At 40.9% G+C, this 23706-nt stretch overlaps 3 protein-coding genes across 4 annotated transcripts; 1 reads left to right on the forward strand and 2 right to left on the reverse strand.

Annotated features, from left to right (window-relative positions):
• Positions 1 to 41: 41 nt before the first annotated feature.
• Positions 42 to 3914, reverse strand: LOC106645170 (inositol monophosphatase 1). Of its 2 annotated transcripts, XM_089598610.1 has the most exons (7): positions 3812 to 3914; positions 2777 to 2818; positions 1651 to 1784; positions 920 to 1182; positions 742 to 847; positions 506 to 657; positions 42 to 408 (listed from the first exon to the last, which is right to left on the reverse strand). In XM_089598610.1, the coding sequence occupies exons 1-7, from the start codon at positions 3875 to 3877 to the stop codon at positions 302 to 304; spliced, it is 870 nt and encodes a 289-aa protein (XP_089454736.1). In that variant the 5' UTR covers positions 3878 to 3914; the 3' UTR covers positions 42 to 301. The 2 variants fall into 2 exon arrangements, with proteins under 2 accessions (XP_089454736.1, XP_014216445.2); XM_014360959.2 differs by lacking the exon at positions 3812 to 3914 and having other exon boundaries at positions 2777 to 3049.
• Positions 3915 to 6341: 2427 nt separating this feature from the next.
• Positions 6342 to 20956, reverse strand: AcCoAS (acetyl coenzyme A synthase). The gene is made up of 11 exons (XM_014360955.3): positions 20722 to 20956; positions 18666 to 18881; positions 12290 to 12485; positions 11791 to 12019; positions 11363 to 11528; positions 11095 to 11287; positions 10838 to 10993; positions 10591 to 10758; positions 9934 to 10123; positions 7153 to 7398; positions 6342 to 7075 (listed from the first exon to the last, which is right to left on the reverse strand). The coding sequence occupies exons 1-11, from the start codon at positions 20808 to 20810 to the stop codon at positions 6876 to 6878; spliced, it is 2049 nt and encodes a 682-aa protein (XP_014216441.2). The 5' UTR covers positions 20811 to 20956; the 3' UTR covers positions 6342 to 6875.
• LOC106645166 (enolase) lies at positions 7615 to 9673 on the forward strand. Its single transcript, XM_014360956.2, has 6 exons — positions 7615 to 7807; positions 8103 to 8304; positions 8401 to 8525; positions 8616 to 8861; positions 8931 to 9290; positions 9480 to 9673. Exons 1-6 carry the CDS (start codon positions 7615 to 7617, stop codon positions 9671 to 9673), a joined length of 1320 nt encoding a protein of 439 aa, XP_014216442.2.
• Positions 20957 to 23706: the final 2750 nt, after the last annotated feature.

A 23706-nucleotide genomic window follows, 5' to 3' on the forward strand; every position in this document is an offset into this window, starting at 1 on the left:
CTGATGACTTTTTTTTTATCTACAAGAAAACACACAAAACATTGTTCCATTCAATAATTTTATTTATATATTTATTTCTTTTTTTACACTGAAAAATAAATACTCTTTCTTCTTCAATAATTGTGATCGACACATTAAAAATTTCCGTTTTTTTTTTTTTTCATTTATCCATAAGAGCCACACGCACACACAGTCTGTTGATTGTTTCCATCGAAAACGTGATCCTGCACCATCTCGTGGAACACTCTCATGCGGAATGCTTTGCAAGTTTGACAAAAATACTTTTTATTTTGAATCACGTCTAATCTCTTTCGGGGTAATACTGAACCAGGAGCTTGGCCACCTGCTGGGCGAGTTCTGCCGAGGAGGCACACAGCACTCTCCTACTCAGAGGATCGAAATCGCCACCTGAAGAAGTACAAATAATTTTTTTTTTTTTTTAATTCACCGTTGGGAACGATTCCGATCATAAATGAAAAGTCGCATCCGTAAGAGGGTCTTTTACCTGCCAGATCGACGCAAACTCCACCGGCTTCTCTGACGATGAGGTCTCCAGCCGCGACGTCCCATATGTGAATGCCGACCTCTTGCATGACGTCCGCCGCACCCAAGGCCACCATGCACATGTTCAGCGCGCACGAGCCCAAAGCTCTCATGCTTCGCAAGTAAAAAGAAAGCCCGTACGTAGTTTATTATTTTTGCTTTTGATGGTGGAAATTCCGTATATGTGTAACAACTTACCCGTGAACTTGAGGGGTCAGTATCTTCAGGTTTTCCATCACGACGTTCATCTTTTCCGGGTCCCTGCTCGTGCCCAACTCCATCATCACCAGGGCCTTTTTCAAGTCTGCGAACAAAACAAACAGCCATGTACTTGCACGTCTCGTGTTCATCGAGTGGTGGGATGAATGTAGCGCACCTGTCTCGCCGGACACGCGAATCGGCGCGCCGTTGTGGAAAGCACCGCGGCCGCGGCGCGCCGTGAAGAGCTGCTCGAGCATGGGATTGTAAACTATACCGATTTCGGGAATTTTGCCGACGTAGAGGGCTATCGAGATGCACGAGTGCGGCATCGTGTGGACAAAGTTCATGGTGCCGTCCACGGGGTCGATTATCCAGGTCGGCGCGTCCGACAGTTCGACCTTGTGATTCGTCTCGGAGGTGTTCTCTTCACCGATGAATCTGCAAATAATCCCTTTCTTGGAAACTGTGCCTTCCTCCCGATCATACTTTGTCCCGATAAAAGAAACGAATTGGTTCGCGATCGTTGCATTCCTTTGTCCAAGATTAATTATCTTTGCTCATCCTTCAATTATTAACTATATTCTCGGTGAAAATAATAGTTATCAAAAAAAAAAAAAAAAAAAAAAAAATTAGAAATCGATCCGTCGAATCGAATCGTCCATCTCTTTAAAGTGGAATATTCCACAAGCGACTCTTACCCTAAGCCTTGCGTGTACACGCTAGCTTTCGTTTGTTAAATTAAACTTATTTAGCTATACATGATGACCCTCAGCCGAGCGAGCCCCTCTTCTGCCAATCATCACATTTCAACGATGTGTTACTATATTTGCCCATAACATCAAATGAGATATCAATTCGTTTCTTTTATCGGTTTTGCATGTGTAAAGTTTCATGGCAACTGTTTACTTGTGTTCCGGATATCTGTCGGAGATTTTCGTCATAAAGAGCTTCTCGACCAGCTGATCTGTTTCTGTGACGAGATCGACCTCGCAAGACTTGGTCATTATTGTCTTTTGCCTTGAAATGTTTTCCTTGATAAGCTGCAAAAGTGAAAAAAAAAAAAAAAAAACACCATCATCAATGCCACTCGAGTCTTCCATATCGCTTTTATGTTTTCTATTTTTTTTTCTTTTTCTTTCTCTAGAGTAATTGACTCACGCAATGCACTGCATGAGTTTCCGCACATGTCGGACAGACAACTTACAGTATATACCTATACCCTGCAAGTCGATACATCACACAGCGCATAAATATATATTAAAGGTGATGTATATTATACTTAAGCCTCTTTGCCTCACCTTCTTTCTTGCTCTTTCGCAAGCGAATAATCGATAGCTCGCGCGCGCGCGTTCGTTCGTTTTTCAATAACCCGGTACATACGCGTCTCTTGTACTACCGTATTTTCTTTACACGTCTTTCGAGGCCGCATCGCGAATGCAACCTGCAAACACAAGGAGCTAAGTATATAATATATTGCACCTTTTTCGCTGAGCGAAGAGGCGCAGCAAACGTCCAAGGTAGGAAAAACACCTTAAAATTGGGGACCCACCGGTCGGCAGGAGGTGAGAAACCAATGGTCAAAAAAAGCGCGAAATGTAAAAATTCACCCGAGCATGTATGCTGTACATTTACATTCGGCACGTACGGAGAAAAAGCGCTAAAATATCCGCACACGTCAGACCGAAGAGTTCCGCGTTTCTTTTTTTAGCTGATTCTGACCTTCGCTGTAAGCTTCGTTGAATCATCATTTTTCTAAAATGCAGCTGATTTTGAAGCCGTTGCGTTGCCATGCGCTTGTTGACAATAGCCTCCACTCCATAAATATTACGCGTGTCAACCGACGGGGACATAAATTTAACCACGAGGGATCAACACGATGCAAGTGTAGCAAAATAGCAATTGCCAACTGGAGCTACATGGGGTTTATACGAAATGACGAAAGCGCATCCGTTGATTGTTAAAAAAAAAAAAAAAAAAAAAAAAAAAAAATCGGCAAATCAATCGAGCCCATGTATGTTATAAGTATACTTACACCGCCTGCTTCCTTGACGAGTTCGAGCACGAGCTCGTAGTACTGGTCGAGGAGTTCCGACATCCTCTCGGTCTCTCAGGGTCAGAAAAAAGAAAAGCACCCAGCACCGCAGGCCTGCCAAGTATATACAGGTGCTAATACTCTTATTTCTGTTTGTTTTCCTATTCACCTCAGCCAACAACGGTACCGACCAACGCGACGCGGGCAACTCGCCAAATGAGTGACATCAGCCAAGGACATCAGAGCTGCGGCGATTGTGCGCGTCGATAACGCGAGCTCGACTGAACTCTCAGAACTCCTCGTCGCGCGCATATTTATTACATATACCACCACTACTCTCTCTCCCTCTGTTTGTATGTGTGTGCGTGGGTGGGAAGCTCTCGAGTGCCCTATACTCTTGCTTTCTTCGTCTTATCGGTATTTTGTATCTGGTATACTACCTATGTATATATACATGATCCGGTCGGGCGTGGGAATCGTCATAAGTTACATGGTGGCGATGATGCTTCTTTTGATCGATCGTTACGTTTGTCCGGTAGGTGTATATATTATACGTATACTTACCTTGGGCATATATGTATATCATTGATGTTAATTCATGCTGATTCAACGAATTATTGTACTTTATATTTTGTGATTATAATATATGTTATGCAATTTATTGATTATGCTCGAACTTTTCCCTCTTCGTTTCATCATTGGTCCAAAAGTTGGCTCCACGCATACATATGTCAACTAGTTCAGGAAATAATAAGAACACAAATAATTATGATATAAACATACCTATACGTATATATACATATACGCTGTTTGCGCGCAAAAGAGGATTGTGTATGTTGTGCAAAATTGCGATTAGATACCGGATTGAGCATAAAAATCGGATAAACACTGTTTGTTTGTCATAGTTGCGATCGAGCCTACGATATATTATGCGTCTAACGCTTGTGGACCTAAATTATTTTAGATGTATTTGAAAGCACAGGTAAGTAGGGTATACGCCCTTTGGCGATGAAAAAACAAATACCGAATGCATACACGGTTGGTGTTTAACATAACGATAAATATATTTATTTCTCCACTTACATGTATATGTATAAGCATATGGGATTTTTTTTTTTTTTTTTTTAATATACGTATATGTATAATTTATATTTATATATGTATAATATACACGTGTATATATGTATATCACACCTAGATTTAGTTTTGTTCCGCGCACATAATGATATGTATGTAACGAAGCCTCGAGGCTGCAGAGGCTTCGTGGATTGTTAGGACGTGTCCTCTTACAGTTTATATCAATCATCAGTTTTTCTGCAAGTCGATACAAGTAGATTTACTCTTTTACGCTATGTATATATTTAAGTATATATTTACTGTATTTTAATTTGAATAATCCTCGCATCGATGCGTCTCCCGTATAAACATCGGGCAACGGAGAAATTATCTCAACGCGATAAGTATTATTTTCTCTTCATTTTTCATGTGCGCCCGCGCTTATGCAACGTATAGGTCATATATATGTATATTTTTTCTTTATCATCTATACTTTTTTTTTTTTTTTTTTCCTACTATCCTATAAATAGTCATTACAGTTCCAACATGTATGGAAGTAAATTTCTCTTTTTATGCTCATTTTTTTCGTTTACTCCAAAACCTTGTTTCAATATACGTTTCAAAAAAATACTTGACGCAGCATTTAAAATTCGTATTTGAATTGTTTTTCAACAATATATATATGTAGGTAATAATCCGAGAGGCAGGACTGCGTTAAGAATTTTCAAAGCACATTAATAAGAATCGATTTGGTGCGCTGGAAATGAGAATAAATTTTCATCATTATTCATCTTGATTAGTCGTGGCGGTGGACTAAAGTGTGGATACGTGTTTTCTGCGTTTCATTAAGGTGCATCGAAAAACACTACATTGACTTTACATTTGGGGTCATGCGTCACTCTGATAGGTAAACAGGTTTTTCTTTTTTTTTTTTTTTTTTTTCTTTTCATTTTAACTTCGAACAAGCAGACTTTTTACCTGGAAAATACGTACTCTTTATACATAATACACGCTCACAGTATATTCGAACAGTAATTTAAATATACATACACGTGTATTACATCACATGAGAGACTTTCATCAACAGTTCGATTATTCGCGTAAATTCACAAACATCTGTACACGACGATCGGAACATTGCTTTAATTCTGTTTTGATGCTTTTCCATCGATAACAATATTATTATTGTTATTATTGTATGTTCCGCTGTATCTCTTTTGCAAAACTTGTGCTTATAACTATATTATTACTTTCTCTATTACTTTCAACGCCCTTATACATCTATATTATTTTTTATTAAAATATACATCAGTTGATTCCAGATCATAACTCATATATATATATAATATCGTGTCGCATGTGCGCGTCATAAAAATCGCAATACATGTACATGTGTGCAGGAAATCTTGTACAACCAGCAGGATCAGCTGTTTTTTTTTTCTCTTGTACGTTTTTACAACTATAGGCTTTTTCTTTCCTTCTCGTGTGCGAGCGTAAAGTCAATATCCCTTAAAAAAATATACGTGCATACAAGTATACATTGTGTGTACATATATTTTGATTAAATGCAAAAACGAATAAGCATTATGTAAAAGCGCTAATTTTAAACTATGTAGAAACTGTACGCTGTGCAATTTCCGCTCTAATAATAATAATAATATTAATAATAAATTACAATAATGAGGTTGTTGAATAATGATATAAAAAAAATATCGATCTACAGATAATTCGCATTTGTTTTACTTTTCGCGAGAAATCGCGATGTCGAAAATTCACGCAGTCGTTGTGCCCGACGATTAAAACACACGTACACTTAAATATTATACTTTCGCCATTCGACTTTCCCTCGAACAAATTATCTTTCTTCTCGTACATTCAACATATTTCTCCTCCATACTGTATAGTATACAATATATATATATATATTTATGGCATTACGCTTAAGTATGTAAATATTATATGTATATGTATATCTCTTGAGACTGTAAGATCGGTGCGATCGGTGTGTGCGCGCTAGTAAGTAATATCATATATTATGTATAACAAAGCCGTGCACGCGGTATTTTGTCAATGTGCCGAGGACGTGTTGCTAATTTTTTTTTCTTTTTTTTTTTTTTTTTTCCAACATTCCTTACTTTTTAAAATTCGTTTCAAAGGCGTGCAACGTTACTCTGCTTCATCGCAATACAATGTAGGTGTACAAGGATACATCAACAAAGCACGTGCAGTAGTCTTGCCATGAAATATGTACCTATACGTAGGATTGTGATTGTAGTTGTAATATCGAATGCACGGTCATTTGAAATCGGTGAAATACAATTTGACGTTTTATAAAAATGCGACCCGAGGTAGAAATACGAAACAAGCTTGTCCATGTACTTCAAATTTATCGTTTAATTTTTTAATTGACGTTGCGATGCTTGCCTCATTATATGGTTTTGCCGTAAAAACTTTTACGATACAATATGTGTAAGAGATAAACGTTATTTCCTCCCTAAAAAAAAAAAACAAAAAAAAACAAAAAAAAAAAAAAAAAACAACCAATTAGACATTAAAAATTCCTACGTACAACACGGAGGGCTCTGTCTCTTTTTTTTCGCAAGTGCAGAATCGCGGCAGTAACTATTTAACGATTGATTTTCCATCGCGTCCTGCCTACTCTACTTAATTTCCAACGAGAGGGGAGACGACTTCGATCAACTCTCGACCTATTTTACTTTTTTTTCCCCCATTCGTCCTCGATCGCTCGCGTTTCTCGAACTCGCAAATGAGAACTCGAACAAAGTTTATCCAATCCACGACGAATTATCGTGATCATCTCGTGCCCAACCGAGGAAAGAAAAGAAGAAAAAAAACGAGGCGAGGGGTCGACCAATTTCGCAAACAAGAAAATACCATTCATACACTCGTTAAAAGTTGAAAGGTTTACACCTGTTTGAGGATTATATACTACGCGAGCGACATCAACAGCAGCAACAACATGACAACAACGGCTAGTCCCCCGTAACGAGTCCCGGGTGTACAACGACAGTAGAAACGAGTCTTAGACCTGCTGTGGCCTGAGGGAGAAGAGCAGCTCGACGACCGCCTCGTCCGCCAGCGTCGAGGTGTCGCCGACGTTCCTGTCCCCGGTGGCGATTTTCCGGAGCACTCGCCGCATTATCTTGCCCGAGCGGGTCTTCGGAAGGCCCGGGGCATGCTGGATCACGTCCGGCTGGGCGAACGGCCCGATCCTCTCGCGAACTAAAACCCACACGTATTATTTTTCATCTTTCCGTGCAATGATTAATATCAATGGTAAGTAATGATGATGGGCTCACCCTTCTTCTTGAGCTCGTCCTGTAGTTTTTTGTCGAAGGGCTTGCCCTCGTTGGGGGTGACGAAGCAGTAGAGGCACTGGCCCTTCACCGGGTGGGGCTTGCTGACTACCGCCGCCTCGGCGACCGACGAGTGCTCGGCGAGCACGCTCTCGACCTCGGCGGTGGACATCAGGTGGCCCGACACGTTCAGCATGTCGTCTATGCGGCCCGTCACCCACAGGTAGCCGTCCTTGTCCCGCCGTGCACCTGTGCACCGAACACCATATTCGATACTCAAATGTCAACGACACATTTAACTACCTTAATATACATCTCTCGCATAGGTACCTACACCACACACGCTCGTGCGCAAACTTCAGGGCGCGCGTCGTAACCTTCGGCGGGTGAGATATTTCTCGGGGCTTGTTTGCATCGAAATTCTTAGTAGTCGAGGAACAAAACATTGGTATACATATATACGAAATGTCGATCCGTAAGCTGAAGGCCCGTCAGATCCTGGACGCGCGGGGCGTGCCGACGGTCGAGGTAGATCTCGTGACGGAGATCGGTTTGCTGCGCAGTAGTGTGCCCAGCGTCGTCTATCCCTGCGAGAACGAGGCCAAGGAAGTTCGGGACGGCGACGAGGCCGCGTACGGCGGACGCTCGGTTTTCAAAGGTGAGGGCTTTTTTCTCTCTCTTGCCTCGCTCATTGGTATACACATATGTATACCCCAACCGATCGCCCGATGGGCCCTCCCCCGTTTTGACCTTTGCTACGTCTACACACACACTTATCTCCCCGTGTTCAAACTTCATCTTTTAGCGACATGCACCGTGGAAGAGCGAGAATTTACTTGCAGGATCGCGTGGAATTTTCATCACGCGAAAAAAAAAAAAAAAAAAAACCACTTCTCATTAAGCGAACAATTCATGAAAAACTACGTTGCGTTATTTTGTTTAATTGTAATCAGTCGTGGAGACGATAAACAACGTGATCGCCCCCGAGCTGTTAAAGTCAAAGTTGTGCGTGAACCAGCAGCGGGAGATCGACTTGCTCCTTCAAAACCTCGACGGGACGCCCGACAAGTCGAAGCTCGGGGTGAACGCGATCCTCGGGGTGTCCATGGCCTGCTGCAAGGCCTCGGCGGCCAAGAGGGGCCTGCCCCTCTACAGGTATTATTTTTATATTATACACACTCGCGCATAAAAGTGAGCATTTCAACAAAATAACGTATACTTAATGTAATTATATGTATACTATAAATATAGGTACATAGCGAGCCTGTGCGATAACAACGAGGTGTGCGTGCCAGTGCCGGTGTTCAACGTAACGAGCGGGGGACGCGCCGCGGGAAACAACCTCGTCTACCAGGAATTTCTCATTTTACCCACCGGTGCGTCGAAACATCCTTACAGGCATATTAAGGAAAGAAATGTAGGAGGAGGGGAAGATCGACGAGTTATTTTTTGCAAAATGTTCCAAGGCGCCCAGAGCTTCGCCGAGGCCATGAGGATGGGCACGGAGGTGTATCGCGCGCTCGAGCGCCAGCTCGCGGAGATGCAGGAGCTTAAGGTACCCCTTGGTATCGTGGACACCGGTGGCTTTGCCCCCGAGTTGGAGGACGACGCGGAGGCCCTCGCGACGATAGACGCGGCCATCAGGAGCGCCGGCTACGACGGCAAAGTTTCGATCGGGATAAACCCCTGCGCCACGGCTTTTTGCAAAGACGGTTCGTTCCACCCGACCGAATGTGTATCGCGTGTATGTGGAGTAACGTTGTGGTTCGCGGGCCGTGAAGGTATGTACGACATGGAGTTCAAGACGGACGAGTCCGACCCGGAGGACTACCTGGAGCCGGACGCCCTGAAGGAGCAGTACGCGGAGCTGGTGGGCCAGGTGCCGGCTCTGGTCTCGATCGAGGATCCCTTCGACCAGGAGGACTGGGACAGTTGGGCGGGGCTGGTCAGCCAGGCACCGGAGCTGCAGGTAGTCGCGGGCGAGCTCATCGCCACGAACCCCGAGAGGCTGGAGGAGGCCGTCGAGAGGCAAGCGGCCAACTGCCTGCTCGTCAAGCTTGGCCAAGTTGGCACGGTCACCGGGGCTATTGACTGCGTCAAGGCGGCTCGGGCAGCCGGCTGGGGCGTCGCCGTCAGCGCGGGTCATTTGTTTTTTCACGTGTATCAAAATGGGGTTGCATCGCAAAAATCAATCCATATACGAATTCCATCAAGGTGTAATCTGTTATCAATGTTTGGTTTTTCTGCTGCAACCCCCCAGTTGGATCAACGGGCGCCACTGTGCTCATCCACCCTCCGATGCAATGTGTTACGTGTGTATGTATATGTAGGTCAGGGGGAGACCGAGGACACCTTCGCGGCGGACTTTGCGGTGGGCGTCTCGGCCGTCCAGTTCAAAGCCGGGGCGCCTTGCCGTAGCGAGGCAGTCGCCAAGTACAACCAGATCCTGAGGATCGAGGAGGAACTCGGACAGCAGGCCTGTTACGTCGGCGACAAGTTCCGCGGCCCCTTCGCCGCTGCGTAGTGCCCTCGAATTATTATCATCATGGTACAGGCATTTAACCGCGCAATATATACTCCTGGTACTTTTGATTGTTTTTTATTTATTTATTTGCTTCAATTAATACCTTTTGATTAATTTTATAAAATACGGAGATACACTTGCATCGCGACCCATTATTGGCAACTCGGATACTTTTTCAGTAAAACGTCATTGTCCGACCGTCACGCAAAGTTTTTCTTGTATGGAGAAACGGGGAAAAAAAAAAAACTAGTAAAACTCACCGTCACCCGTGCAGTAGAAGCCGTAAAACCGGTCAAAGTAGGTGGTCTGGAAGCGCTCGTGGTTGCCGTAGAGTGTGCGCATCATGCCGGGCCAGGGCCTGCGGAAGACCAGGTAACCCTCGCCCTCGCCCTCGATCACGTGGCCATCCTCGTCCAACAGCTCTGGCTGCACCCCAAAGAACGGGAACGTCTGCGCGCATTAACAGGAGGCATTGCATTACCTGCACTGCGTACATATGCATACGTATATTACGCGGGCAATGCGACCGTACTCGTTTTCTTCCGATTCGAGGGATATACGTGCTATATGTACCCCGTGCTCCCATTAAATTTGGCGTTTGGCTCGCGTTCAACTTTTTCCTCGGGATGAAATCGATTTTTCTCTCCCGAGTTCATGTACTTCATCGTATACCAACAAAGTGGTAATCAAGCAGATTGGAAAATAAGGCAGACCGACGCGCTGTACACCGAGTATAAGTTTCGAAAACAAACGCGTTACAAATTACACGCGTAAACGAGTGCGAGATTTCGTACACGAACCAGAGCCTAGTACAGTTGGCCGCGCGCCAGCGGTTTGCCGTTTATCGATTCACCCCGATTTCGGTACGTCGTGTGGTATTTTATTAAATTTTTGTTTATTTCAGCTGCAAAACTCACGGCTGATCCGGGCTTCATGGGTGTCGCTCCGGGCAGGGGTGTGATCACGTGGCCGCCGGTCTCGGTTTGCCAGAAGGTGTCGGCGATGCTGCACTTGCCGTGGCCCACGAGGTTGTAGAACCACAGCCAGGCCTCCGAGTTGATCGGCTCGCCCACCGAGCCTAGAACCTGGACGCACGAGAGACAAATAAATTATAGGCGTCTGCGAGGAAGAAAAAAAGAAAAAGCGAGTAAACACTACAAATACCCTGAGACTGGTCAGATCGTGCTTTTTGACGTTTTCGTCGCCAAACTTCATCAGAGACCTGATGGCTGTGGGGGCCGTGTAAAACTGCGTCACCCTGTACTTGTCGACCACCGACCAGTACCTGTCGTTTGCCGGATGGAACGGAGTCCCCTCGAACTGGGGGATGAAAAGAAAAGAAAAAAGTTACAACAGCTCTGTGGTTCTAGTCATTGGATTGTCTTGAGTATATTATAAGCAATGGTAAAACGCCAACTCACCAGTACGGATGTGGCGCCGTTGGCGAGCGGCCCGTACACCACGTAGGTGTGCCCGGTGATCCAGCCAATGTCGGCGGTGCACCAGTAAACGTCCCCAGGGTGGTAGTCAAAGACGTATTTGAAGGTCGTTGCCGCGTAGATGAGGTAACCGGCGGTCGTGTGCAGCACCCCCTTTGGCTTGCCCGTCGAGCCGCTGCAAGAATATCATTTATAATTATCGTTATGCCCGATTAATGACTTGGGGATGATTATTGTGAACGTTGCTTGCCTCGTGTAGAGGACAAAGAGGGGATCCTCCGCGGCCATCCACACCGGGTAACAGCTCGGCTCGGCGTCCTCCATCTCGTCGTGCCACCAGACGTCCCTGTCGTCGTCCCAGGGTATCTGGGCGGCGTCCCCGTTCGAGTTCCCGTTTGCCGCCCCATTCGCGTGACCTGACAATCACACATTATCGCTTTCGTTAAATAGTTTCATTGCGCGGGAAATTCCAGATCAACAATAATATGTTATATGATAATCATCAACGATTTTTCTCTTAAATAACTACCACGATAAAAGACAGTAGCAGATTTACATTTGAGCTGATTAAATATATATACATTGGTTGGGCATGATAATGTATACTATATGGATTTAGTTTTTTTTTTGTTGTAAAATATATTCATCGAAAGGGTTTGCATGTATTATTTACGTTACCCGCGGAGGAGTTGTTCCCCTGGGGCGAGGAGAGCCGCCTGAGGTGGGACACGACGACGCAACACTCGACCTCGTGGCCGTGGCTCTTGACCTTCTCGAGCGCCTCGTCGCAGATGGACTTGAGCAGGAGCAGCTTCTCGCCCCGCCAGACCCCGTCCGCCGTGATCAGGAGCTTGGCCTTCGAGTCGGACATTCGCTCCGCCAGCGAGTCCGCCGAGTAACCCGCAAACTGAAGGCATTTGTATTTTATTTTATTTTATTTTTTCATTCATTCACTCTTGTTTTAATTTCGCTTTGCTAAATCACTGCCACTGAGCTGCTTTATTTTCATTAAGCACACTCGTGTATCTACCGATCTCTAACGAGCGCGCATTGGCATGAGGAAAAAAAAAAAAAATCAGAGAGTGCAGATAGTACAGCGAGCCCTTATATTTAATCGAAATTGTCCGAATCATCGTAGGTACATATTTATATTACGTAAGTATACAGGTGTACCAACCACGACGCTGTGGACGGCGCCGATCCTCGTGCATGCGAGCATCGCTATGGGCAGCTCCATGATCATCGGCATGTAGATGGCCACGCGGTCGCCCTTTTGCACCCCCTTGGACTTGAGCACGTTGGCGAAACGGCACACCTCCTGCAGGAGCTTGCGGTACGTGATGCGCGAGTAGTCGTCCGGGTCGTTTCCTTCCCTACGGTTAAATTGTCGTTAACATCGTTATTGCGTTACTCAACTATCCGACGTATAAATATAAACCAAGCACGTTGCATCGATCAACTCGGAGGTACAGAGTCAAGTTGTTGCACCAAAAACAAGTCCGGGAAGTTATTAATCAAATATATCTACAATCCCCCCCCCTGTTTTTCTGTAGTTTTATCGAATCAAATAATAATTTATACACGAAAAAAATGAAATGGACAAAAAAACTATCGCAGTATAGATTTCGTTCTATATACCACGGGAAGTTGTTTTAGACAAACATTTTTTATCACAAGAGTTAGTTACCATTGTTGTTCATTGGAGGAGGGGAGGTTTCATGTTTTTAAAATGCCCACTTTAGCGCTGTACCGAAGTGGATTTCATTATACATTTTGAATTTTGTACTTTAACGCAGTTGAGTTTACTGTGTCTGTGTACGTAGGAAAGAAAGTAAAGCATTGTATTTTTTGTATTCGGGTCTCATGGTGAATATCTTGTTTCTTCAGTTGTACTTTCCTATCTACCTATGTGAGTGCTTATCAGTCAACGGGCACAGGCAAAATCAAAGACGGGGCTTTTAAAATTCCAGACGTTCGCGTAACACCGCGACGTAAGTGTCAAAAGTCAAGTTGCGCTGCAAACGTATTTTCATACTGTTTAATCATCCCACCGACCCATTCGCTCGCTCTGCACCTACTACGTGCGCTACTATAGATTATTGGTGCAGCCGAAAGCCATCTTTACAATGCCATGACGTGCAGTAGCGCATCTTAAATATATCATTTTTTTTTTTTTCCTATACATGAAAAAATTAACGAACGGATCTAAATAGTACCGAAAAAAATGAATTCAATCCGTTGTGTACATCATCAAATAACATTGGAGACATATTTACGAACATAAAAGCCTTGTTCTTGATTAAAAAAGTGACGTTGTAAACAAAGGTGCAGGTATATGCATTTTAAATTAATTCGTTAAATCATGAAGTGACGTCAATCGAAACTTGGACGAGTTCTACTTTACGTGAAAAAATACCTGCCTCATGTTTTCATGTTTTTCGATTCCCTCCAAAAAAAATCTTTACTTCTCCCTCCTTATTAAAAGCTGCCCTTTTTACAAACGAGCTACATTTGAGTACGTCTATTGTGACACGCGTCTACATGTACACATAATCATATTATGTACATGCACTTGTTCGTCGCTTTGTAGTACGTTTTTCCATTTGCATAATGTACACATACGGGGAAAAAATTATACGAGTGCAACAACCATACGTCATGAAAGCTTAATGATCCCTACCTGCCGGTGATTGCCTTTGGCCGCTAATTTGCGCGCATCGGTATAGGGACCATCGATACAGACAACAGCTCCACGGAACAGAGCACCCGCTCTTGGGAGGGTGAGCGGTGACATTAAATTTTCAACAACTCGCTTGTTCTTTTTTTTTTTTTTTTTTTTTTTTTTTGAACCATGTCACCAGTTAGTGCATGTAAGATCACGAACGAAGCCGTCTCTTATCGGCTCTCGCGGCTGCGCTTCTTTTCGTCCACAGTTGGCGCAGCGGAGCCCCTATATAGACGCCACCATCAGCTGTTGCATCGGCTGACTCGGCTGTTAACGCGTATGACAGCATAACAGATAAGACTCGCCTGCGTCTATAGTTTTCAATACAACACATGTAATCGTGCTTTTTAAGTAAATTTCAAAGTCATTGACTGGTTTTATATCGCGTCCAAGTGCACGCGTTTTTCCTCCAATAGTTTTGTTTTACAACGCCACCGGCAAGTTATTCATCGTATGCATTACTCGTTTCGATATATTTCTGCGATAATTGACAAACGGATGTTTCGTACATTGTATTCCCACGTTGCACGAGATATAGATAAGCCGCCATCGTTTGGAGCTATATCGACACTTTAGATAATCGCTTCGACAACTTGAGAAATTTTTAAGTATGTCATACACGTATAGGAGGTACATGTTGGCGTATGTCGCTGATGAGTAAAAATATTTCGATCCCTATATGTTACTGATCAAGATTCACATTTCTCTCAAAGTTGAGAGTTTGGCGTTGAAACAACAATATTTCGCAAGCGCTGAAAAAAATTTTCCAGCACCATCTCATTGTACGGAAAGTGAAAAAATTGTCATTTTTGTCACTTGAATCTATGAAAAATGTGCAACGATCACCCGAACCAAGTACGTATAAACCTAACGTAGGTCCATCTACATCCGAACATCATCAGCGCATACTTATACGGAGAGAACCTTGACGGAAAAGCGAGCCTCCCCCCCGTTTGCTTCTGTTCCTATATTTCTCATACTAGCTGCACACCGAGGCTCCCGAGCTCCGACCCCGACCTTGACCGTCATTTTTGCTTGGCCATCTCGCTGCGTTCGGTCAATTATATAGTTTCCTTACGGATTCATTGCTTTTCTTGCTTTCCTCAGCTGCATGTTCATCCCGGAAGATGTGTGCATCGTCATCTCTGTACAATGCAGGAAATGAGATTTTATAATTTTCTGTTGCTTTGATTAAAAATCAAATCAGACCGGCAGAGTATAACTTATTATTGTAGGCGAATAGTTGGATTACTATGTTACATTAGAGAAGTAAAAATGGGGCAAATGTAGTACACCAACATGTACAATTCAACATTCATTTGTTTAGTGTGAAATATTTATTAGATCAAAATTACGTTTTTTTTTTCTTTTCTCTAAAAAATATTATGTACTGACATATACATTTGTCTGTATCATCTGATTTTCATTTAATTGTCTTGCTGCGTTCTTGAAAATCCTCGTACTTATGTTTTTTAAATTGCAGTATAATGATATGAAAAATTAAAAAAACTACTTACTTAAGCAATTTTGAAAATTTGTACTAATATGATCATTAAATAAATTTATTCACTAATTTTCAAATAAAATTGTTTTCTCTGCATAATAACTATTATATTAATTAGTATGTATACGTGTACAGGAAAGTTTTGGACTTTTTCGTTCATCATCTCGTTTTTTCCTCTGTCTCTCTCGGAAGATACGTACATTGTTTATAATTATAATATCAGTTGAATCACGAATTGTGCAGTGTAAAAATGAAGTGTCTTAAAAAAAGCTGGAGGAAGAAATCTTATGACTCGAGATAAGATCAAAGTCAGTTTTGTTTGTACAGCGTTTTAAACATTGTGGTCATCGAGAAAAACAATTTTATTTTAAAAATAGTGAAGCTGTCGATGCTGCATTTTAGTAAAATGTGTTTACTTTCAACTTTTTCGATTATCAGAAATGAAAAAAAAAAAATAGACTTTTCTCGTATTAAGACGGACTGTACGACTGTGATATTTTCATTTTACGATCCTCGGAAAGTCCATCCCTATAAATTATTCACTAGTATACGTCTGCGAAGCGGAGCGAATTTCATTCATATTATCTTCGTATACCGACAACCTAAATTACGTTACTATATTCAGGATTATTGTGTGATTAAATTATGCAATATATATGTATAATATGCATGGAATCAAACATTTTGGTACCACTTATATTAAGTAAGTATATATAGATGTACAGGAATGCCACGAAAACAACACGTGCGGCGATGTGCTTAGAGGCATACCTACATCCTCACTCGTCACGCGAGGCATCGCGCCATGAGATGCCGGCCAATACCCGCTCGACCCGTCCGTCATTCAGTTTTACTGCATACACCTTTATATCTATAGGTATATAGGTACTACGTAAAATTCATATACATCACGTGGGTCAAGTAGTCCAGTATAGAATATAAATAAAAATTTTAACGTGCTTATAAATGACCATTTAATGCGTACACGCGAATAAATGAATAGTTTCCTTGAGATAACAATTTACAAGTTAAAATTAACAGTAAATCGTCATTTTTTTGTTTTAAATATTAGCAGCAAAATATATAATTGCACAAGAGCGTATTGCAAAGTATGTGCAGCCAAGTATTGGTACCTACAGTGAAAACTGCCGATAAAGTAAAAATGTTTAATGAAGTTACGGGCATTTGAAATTTAAAGCGCAAACTGCTTCGTTCAAGAGTTTAATGAATTTCACCGACGTAGGTATAATATAAGGTTCCATATTACGTGCATACCTTATATATGCCTACCTACATAATTATATACATTGTACGCGAGTTAGACTGTCGAGAAGTGACATTTTTCGAATCAACCGGGTGTACACATGTATATACATGGAAATTCTTTACGTTAAATGTATGTTAGTAGGACGTGAGAATTGTCCATTTTTGTTGACTTTGCATGTATGTAAAATCAGCTTGTCCTCGAGATGAAAACTCTAAAAATCTCAAAAGTCAAAAGGGACGAAAGGCCTCTGCATCGGCTACACCTTTTTCTTTTCTCTTTTTGGCCTCGTCAATGGAGGAAAAGCGTCATGGTGCTGTAAAAAGGCCGAAAATCGTCAAAGACGTAAGAGCGTGCGAATGACTTGCGTCTATACATTGACGGCAGAGCAAGGCATATATATTATATAGGAGCATCGATAATGACATTCGCATTAGCAATGAGCGCGTCGGTCAGTGGCTTTACGGAGACGCGAGAGAAAATTTTATCGTATACCTATATAGACGCGATGTCACTGCAGCTAGCATGTTTCTATACCTACAAATCAAATGCGACCGGATCTTTCAAGCGGAAGCGGATCTTTTCATTAGCCATTGCATTTTTTTTTTTCTTTTTTTCTAATCAATTTTTGATTTGAGCTTAGGCATAATTTGGTGACCAAAAAACCACCTAATAGTGACTGTTGCGTCGTTTCATCGGTAACATTACATTGGTACGCGCGATGATACCAGTATTACTTTCAAAGCCACGGATTTGAAAATCGCAAAGCATCGCATATTTGTTATTTATGTATGCATTCGATCGTCGAGCGTTGCATGAAATGTACATAACTGATCAAATAAGCTAATACCTACTGTGACTTTTGTTTTCGTTCCCTAGACTCAATCATGTGAAATTTTTGTCATCATCGAGTACCTCCCCAATGTTACAAATAATAAATTAGCGCTTTAGAGTTGCGCGATTGGGAAGTTTTTTCGGAAATAAAAGCTGCTGTGCCATTTTCGCTACATCTGAGAATCAGTTATGAAAATGCAAGTATTAAGTATGTCTTTGATATTAAGAGAAGCTTCAGCATTGGAATACGTTCTTATTACGTATTTTAAGTTTGATCAGCGCAACTGTAAACAAATTTACTTTTGCTACTCAAGTAATGTATGTTAAATATATACACACGCAAGGAAAGTGCACGTCGTCTACTGTCAGTTTGACTATTCACGCGATACGCGACTTTTGAGAAGGTTGATCAGGTAATGTAGGAAGTCTAACACTAAATTTGACTTTGATAAAATTTAAATTTTTCAATACGTTTATTATGACAAACTTTGTTTTGCAGTAATTTTTCCCCTTTTGATTATGTCACATTATAATTCGTACTGCAAATGATTTTTCGCATTTATATAGAGTAAATGAGAAATTATCGTTCGATCAATACTTAGTATTATTGGATCGTCAAGTTAGTGTCAAATCAACATTAATTTAAAATTATTTGTTTGACCCGAATTCACCGTGTGTTTTTACCAGGATTCCGACAGGCTCAGGCACAACACGTAAAAATGTGTCACGTGTCGAGTTGGAATGAAATGCACGTGATTACTTACTATTATAAAATATTACACGATACTAAATTTATTAATTAATTTCTTTTTATTTGACTTTATCGCTACCGAGGAAAAAAAATCACCTGTTACAAGAAACTCGTTCTATTTAGAATAGACTTTCATGGTACCTTCGATAAAAGTTAAGATCTCTCGTGTCTGTTTCACGCTTATACTCATTGTTTAAGAAATACAAAATTTTTTAACTCCTAACATGGTCAGCGCGTTATATTATGCACGTGAATACAGAAATGGCCCAATAAATGTGCCTTTTAAAAAACCAAGATCCATTCAACCGTATGAGCTGGGTTATTGGGTTATTGTAAAAAAAATGAGTACGTGGATCGATGTAGCAATTTTTTGGCAATAGCACGATTGCGTCTACGCATTGGTGATTGATATTTATTTTTTTTTTTTTTAACAACGCAGGCTGCAGCGACGTGCGAGTAAAATGGTCATAATTACCAGTAAAAAGCTATTTGGTCGCCCTTTCCGTTCTTGACATTTTTGTCGAGCAGATTAAAGCTCAAGTTCGTCGAGGCTCCCTCCATCCACTTGATGTAAATGTCACCCGCGTTGAGATCGAAATTGTAGGAAAAGAATTTGTCCTCACTCGAGTGCGTTTCCCAATAAAATTCCTTGGCTATTTCGCCCCAAAACTGTGCGGGGTGGTTTATGGACCTGAAAACACCGAAAAATATGCCTATTGTCAATCGGAATTAACTACATAAAGTCTAAAAAAAAAAAAATAATTATTGCAAAATTGTTTAGTCAAAGCCTACATGACAAGGACTATCGTAGATTTTGTTTTTTTTTGTTTGCTATTGTGCATAATTGTAGTCTTAAAATCGTATGTAAAAATCGGAAGAAATGCCCGTGAAATGGAAAACCGTGTATGAAACCGAGTAGTTGATTAACTAGAGCAATAATTTATTGGTCTTTGAATAGAAATGAAAAATCAGTCGGTCTATAAGAAACTAGGGTATAAACAAGTTGTACCGTCGGGTCGAGTATGAGCAAGTATGTAAGTATGTATATATAACAGTAGAGTTACAACGGACAGCAGGTGGAAAAAAGGTGCCGCGCTCTCAAGGGCTGCAGCGTTGCCGCAAGGAGGAGCAGGAGAGAATCGATAGGCCCGACGTGGGCGGATCTATATACACATGCACGAGCCTTTCGCTATTTTCGTATCCCCGCATCAATGTAATTGTACCCACACATACGCGCCATACAACACACGTGAATATTCACTGTACTATGATACAGTGGCTGTATGTATAAGCGAGAGCTTGCGACAACAACCATTACTCTTGCTTCCACATGATTTTCCACCAGTCATCGATTGCTGACGGCGATAGGAAAATTTTTGTTTTCTCGAGGCGAAAAAGGAAAAAAAAAAAAAAAAAAAAAAAAAAAGAAGAAAATACGTACGTGTCAAGGTGCGTTTTAACGACACACTACACTTTCAAGTATACAATACATACATATGTCATCGTAAGTGGTCACGGCTTCCTTTCCCACGGCACCGTTCATTAGCGTATTGTAGGTACGTACGTACCTTGTCGCATTAACATACCAATATCAACAATAAATTGAGGAGGAGGGAATTTCTGGTAAAACCAGACGTCTCGATCGGGCTTGCACGTATTACATTCATTGCCAGTGTCGTCTGTACTGTATATGGTGTAGGTACCTACTTACTACTTATATGTATACTTGAGTGCGTATAGTTTAAATTGTGCCCCACGATAATAATAATATACCCATCATATCACCGAGTGGGTACATGTACATATATATATATATACTTGAGTTCGATTGGGCTTTGGCTTTCGCTCTCCTCATTATCAGCACTACTGGATCGCATGACTTGCGCCGATTCACGATTCTCATCAATATTTTTGGGGTAAGAACTTGCAAGTTGTTGCTTTGAAATCGAAGGTACGGGCATGTGAATGAAGTAAGTCATTGACAATTAATTAATTCTATACGTGCCCGTGGAAATATCCTTGATTCATGGGATTATAAATACGAAAAGAAGCATCTATAGCTACAATCACTCCTAAGTTTTTTCTCGATGATCGATAAACGCGTGTGAGTACCTATTTTGGTGTGCAGCGGGGCAGTGATTTTATTTGCTCGAGTAATTGCCGCTGATGAGAGGAGAAAACAGTTTGCCACTGAAAAATAAACTTTTGACTCGTGAAATGTATTTTTTTTTTTTTTTTTTTTTAACGTGAATGTTTTAGTGATGAAATTAGCATCATCGCGTACAGGCCAGATACAGAAGACGAAACGAGCGCGCGACCCATCAAGATTTTTAACTGTGACAGATCATGATTTTACATAAATAAAAAAAAAAAAAATAAAGATATAACTGACAACGTAGCTTTTCGCTCAAATCGAGAAACGCGTCCCCAAAACTTGATTAAATCGATCTAGTCCTTGACACATCAGAGAAAAAAGAATAAAGTAAGGAAGAGAAGAATAAAAAAACGGTAGCCAAAGGGGGAATAGTCACCTTTCGTGCATGTGCTTGTACTGCTCCATGCTCTTGCAGTGGGCGAGCTTTGCAAGCTCAGGATTCGGCAGGTATATCCTGTCGGCCATGATGCTCGTTACTTGTTACCGACAACGACACTTTGACCGCGCGATCTCGAATCCTCGACCCTTTGTCCCTCCACCCTCCTTTGACGAGTTTTGGTCCTTTTGCTCCACCTCTGGCTTCTTCCTCGCGCCAGTGTCTCGGCTCGACGGTCGCCACGGACTAAACCAAAGACTACGGCGGAAAATCGAAACCCAACGACTCAGCCGCGCACAGGGTGGGGGTGGGGGCTTGGGGAAAAATATACGTCAGAAAGACGGACAGAGAGAGAGAGAACCGCGTGCGCGCGCGCCAGGGTGCTCTCTCCCTCTATAGGTGCGTATATATTTGACTGTCGCGTTCGTGTGTTTGTAGTTTGTAGGTGCATTGGTGCATATAGGTATACAATGCGATGGATCATGAAAGAGAGAGAGCGCGCGACTGTTGCTGCAGCGACCGATTCGGCTGACAAACCGACGCCGACTGCCCGCTTCAACAGTTTCGCCTAATACATTTCTCACCACCTTGAAGTTGGATGTGCTTGCGGCCTATTTATTTTGCCAGTGAGCTTTTTCAATTGCCAATGGCTGTACTTTTCGGGATCAAGATTTTCTTTTTTTACCTTGAAAGTTAGCCGATGGGTTCTATCTATCTAATCTTGTAATATTCAAACGTTCAAATTTATCAGTTGTTTTTTTTTTTTTTTTTTTTTTCAATTCATTATTTCAACCGAAAGATACTCGCTTGGCTGATGCCGTTTAAAGGACTGAATTTCCATTTCCCATCGATTTTAACGATGGATACACACTTTTTTTGTCCCTGCAAAATCCAGGCATTGAAATTTTGCCGCTGTCCCTCGCTTTCCTCAATCGGTAGCTTTACCAGCTGTAGTGAAATCAGTTCCTCTTCGCTTTAACGTGCGATGGGAAGTGATACGATGTCAACGCACGATCACGGTTACATACCACACTGTCGGTAGACATCATTAAAATGACTGTAGAATTCAAACTTTACGGTAAATCATGAATATATTTTATACTGTACAGAATTAATACCAATTTTTTTTTTCCGATAAGTAAAAAGCTTGAAAAAAAGGCGAGGCATGAGAGATCACAAAAAAATATTGTCAAATTTATTTGGTGCAGAACACATTTATTAGATATCATACATTCATTGCATTTTTTTACTCTAAATATATGTGTACAACATAGTCGAGCGAATTTTTTTTTTCTTCTGGGGACATATTGATGACGCTTTCTCACACATTTTTTTTTTCCACGTCGATTCATTGCTAATTTTATTATGTCGGGATTGCACAGCAGAATAAATTTATTACATCCCACATTTTCTCTCTCTTGGCTGCACTCAATCACCCTTTTCATCGCTTTGTAGGCATTTCGTTTTCATTTACAAAATACACTTGTATAATTATTCATCGGAATCGGCTAACATTTCTTTCATTACATCTCGCGCTTTAAGGCAATGCGAAAAGTAAAATTAGGTCGTTCGTGTTAATTATCGATCTTCCATATCTTAGCTATGCCCTTTTGTTGTAAGCGGTTCTTGCCAAAAATTCACACTCGAACCTTTCACGCTAATTCATAGCTGTACACTAAAATATTTGACCGTCTCCTTTTTATTTTTCAACTCCCTTTGCTTCTCTTTTTTTCTCCATCCATGACATTTAGTTTTTCAAATCGAACGTCCAAATAGCTTTCATTACTTCGGTACAAATTATTATAATTATTTATCATCATTTTTTTTTCTAGAATACCTTACATGAATTTGTAAATTAATAGAAAAATGTATTATTGGTATTGAAAGATAATTTTCTAGCGCCAACACAAGATGCTTTAAAATATTACATGAACTTTTTAAAAACAATAAGAATTCTAACGTATTAGAGTTATGCACCCGTGATAAACTTGTTTCAGATAAATCTAATTGAATGCACTCCTGCATTGATAGCAGCCAGTTTATTTATTTTTTTTATTTTTTTTTCTCTTTTTCAGATCTTTTCCAAGCACGAAACAAAGTTTTCCAAAACTCACGTTGTATGTATTTTTGCCTTTATTTTTATTAAGTTAATTAATTTCTTTCATGTTTAACATGCATACGTAATATGTCGTATAAAAAAAGTGTCAAGTCCAAAATAATTTTTTATGTACCATAAAATTATTATCTTTCAATTAAAAATTTCGGGAATGTTTACAAAAGCGCTTCAAGTACAATCAAATGTTGTATAGCGTTTCATTCTCGAATTTATATTTTGTCAAAATTTTTCTTCTAATACAATTATGAGGAAGTAGAAATACACGTTACACATTATAGAATAGTAAATTGAAAGTTCAAATTAAATTCAAGGAATAAATTTTAAGTAGGTTTTGTCATATAATTTCTCTGCGTTTTACCTTTAAATATATCCAAACCGACTGAAAATGTATTGATATCTAAAAGTGAATTAAGTATATACCGGAAAAAGTGACTGTTCCATTCAATTTAAATTTAAATAACACCGATTATAAAAGAAACGAAGTTAATTGCGCAAAAACGGCACCATACATGTACACAATAGTGTTTGTGTATGCCAAACATGAATCCAAAGTCTGACTTGTTTCATCATGTCAACATTTTTAATATTATTCTGCTCGAGGTTTCATCATCACTTTTACAATTAAATCGTAGGATTGAAACACTGCTGTGTACAGACAAGATTGTCTGTGTCTTTGAATTGATGGAACACTTTGAGCTTCAGGTTCGGGTTTCATTAACTCAAATAATACGTTTTACATGTATAGTACCATTTTTATTATTCTAAGTAATTATCATATGGAATCAGTTATAAGTATTTATTATATAATAAAGACCTGACCTATGCTTTTATTTTATTTAAAATTGCATAACCTTGAGATTTCTATAATG

Source organism: Copidosoma floridanum, unplaced genomic scaffold (assembly GCF_036245765.1).
Source record: "Copidosoma floridanum isolate Cflo_tuat_1 unplaced genomic scaffold, Cflo_Japanese_pri ptg000006l, whole genome shotgun sequence".
NCBI lineage: Eukaryota > Metazoa > Arthropoda > Insecta > Hymenoptera > Encyrtidae > Copidosoma > Copidosoma floridanum.

Bases quoted from the DNA above. Each gene is read 5' to 3' on its own strand.
- LOC106645170 (XM_089598610.1), bottom strand. From the start codon at position 3,877: ATGCTTATACATATACATGTAAGTGGAGAAATAAATATATTTATCGTT. The intron at 1,785-2,776 runs GTAAGTATACTT...TCACTTTTGCAG, and splicing joins TCGTCAAGGAAGCAGGCGGT to CTTATCAAGGAAAACATTTC. The intron at 658-741 runs GTAAGTTGTTAC...TTACTTGCGAAG, and splicing joins CTGACCCCTCAAGTTCACGG to CATGAGAGCTTTGGGCTCGT.
- LOC106645166 (XM_014360956.2), top strand. From the start codon at position 7,615: ATGTCGATCCGTAAGCTGAAGGCCCGTCAGATCCTGGACGCGCGGGGC. The intron at 7,808-8,102 runs GTGAGGGCTTTT...AATTGTAATCAG, and splicing joins CGGACGCTCGGTTTTCAAAG to TCGTGGAGACGATAAACAAC. The intron at 8,305-8,400 runs GTATTATTTTTA...CTATAAATATAG, and splicing joins AGGGGCCTGCCCCTCTACAG to GTACATAGCGAGCCTGTGCG.
- AcCoAS (XM_014360955.3), bottom strand. From the start codon at position 20,810: ATGGCCGACAGGATATACCTGCCGAATCCTGAGCTTGCAAAGCTCGCC. The intron at 12,020-12,289 runs GTTGGTACACCT...AAATGCCTTCAG, and splicing joins GCGCCGTCCACAGCGTCGTG to TTTGCGGGTTACTCGGCGGA. The intron at 11,288-11,362 runs GCAAGCAACGTT...ATATTCTTGCAG, and splicing joins CTCTTTGTCCTCTACACGAG to CGGCTCGACGGGCAAGCCAA.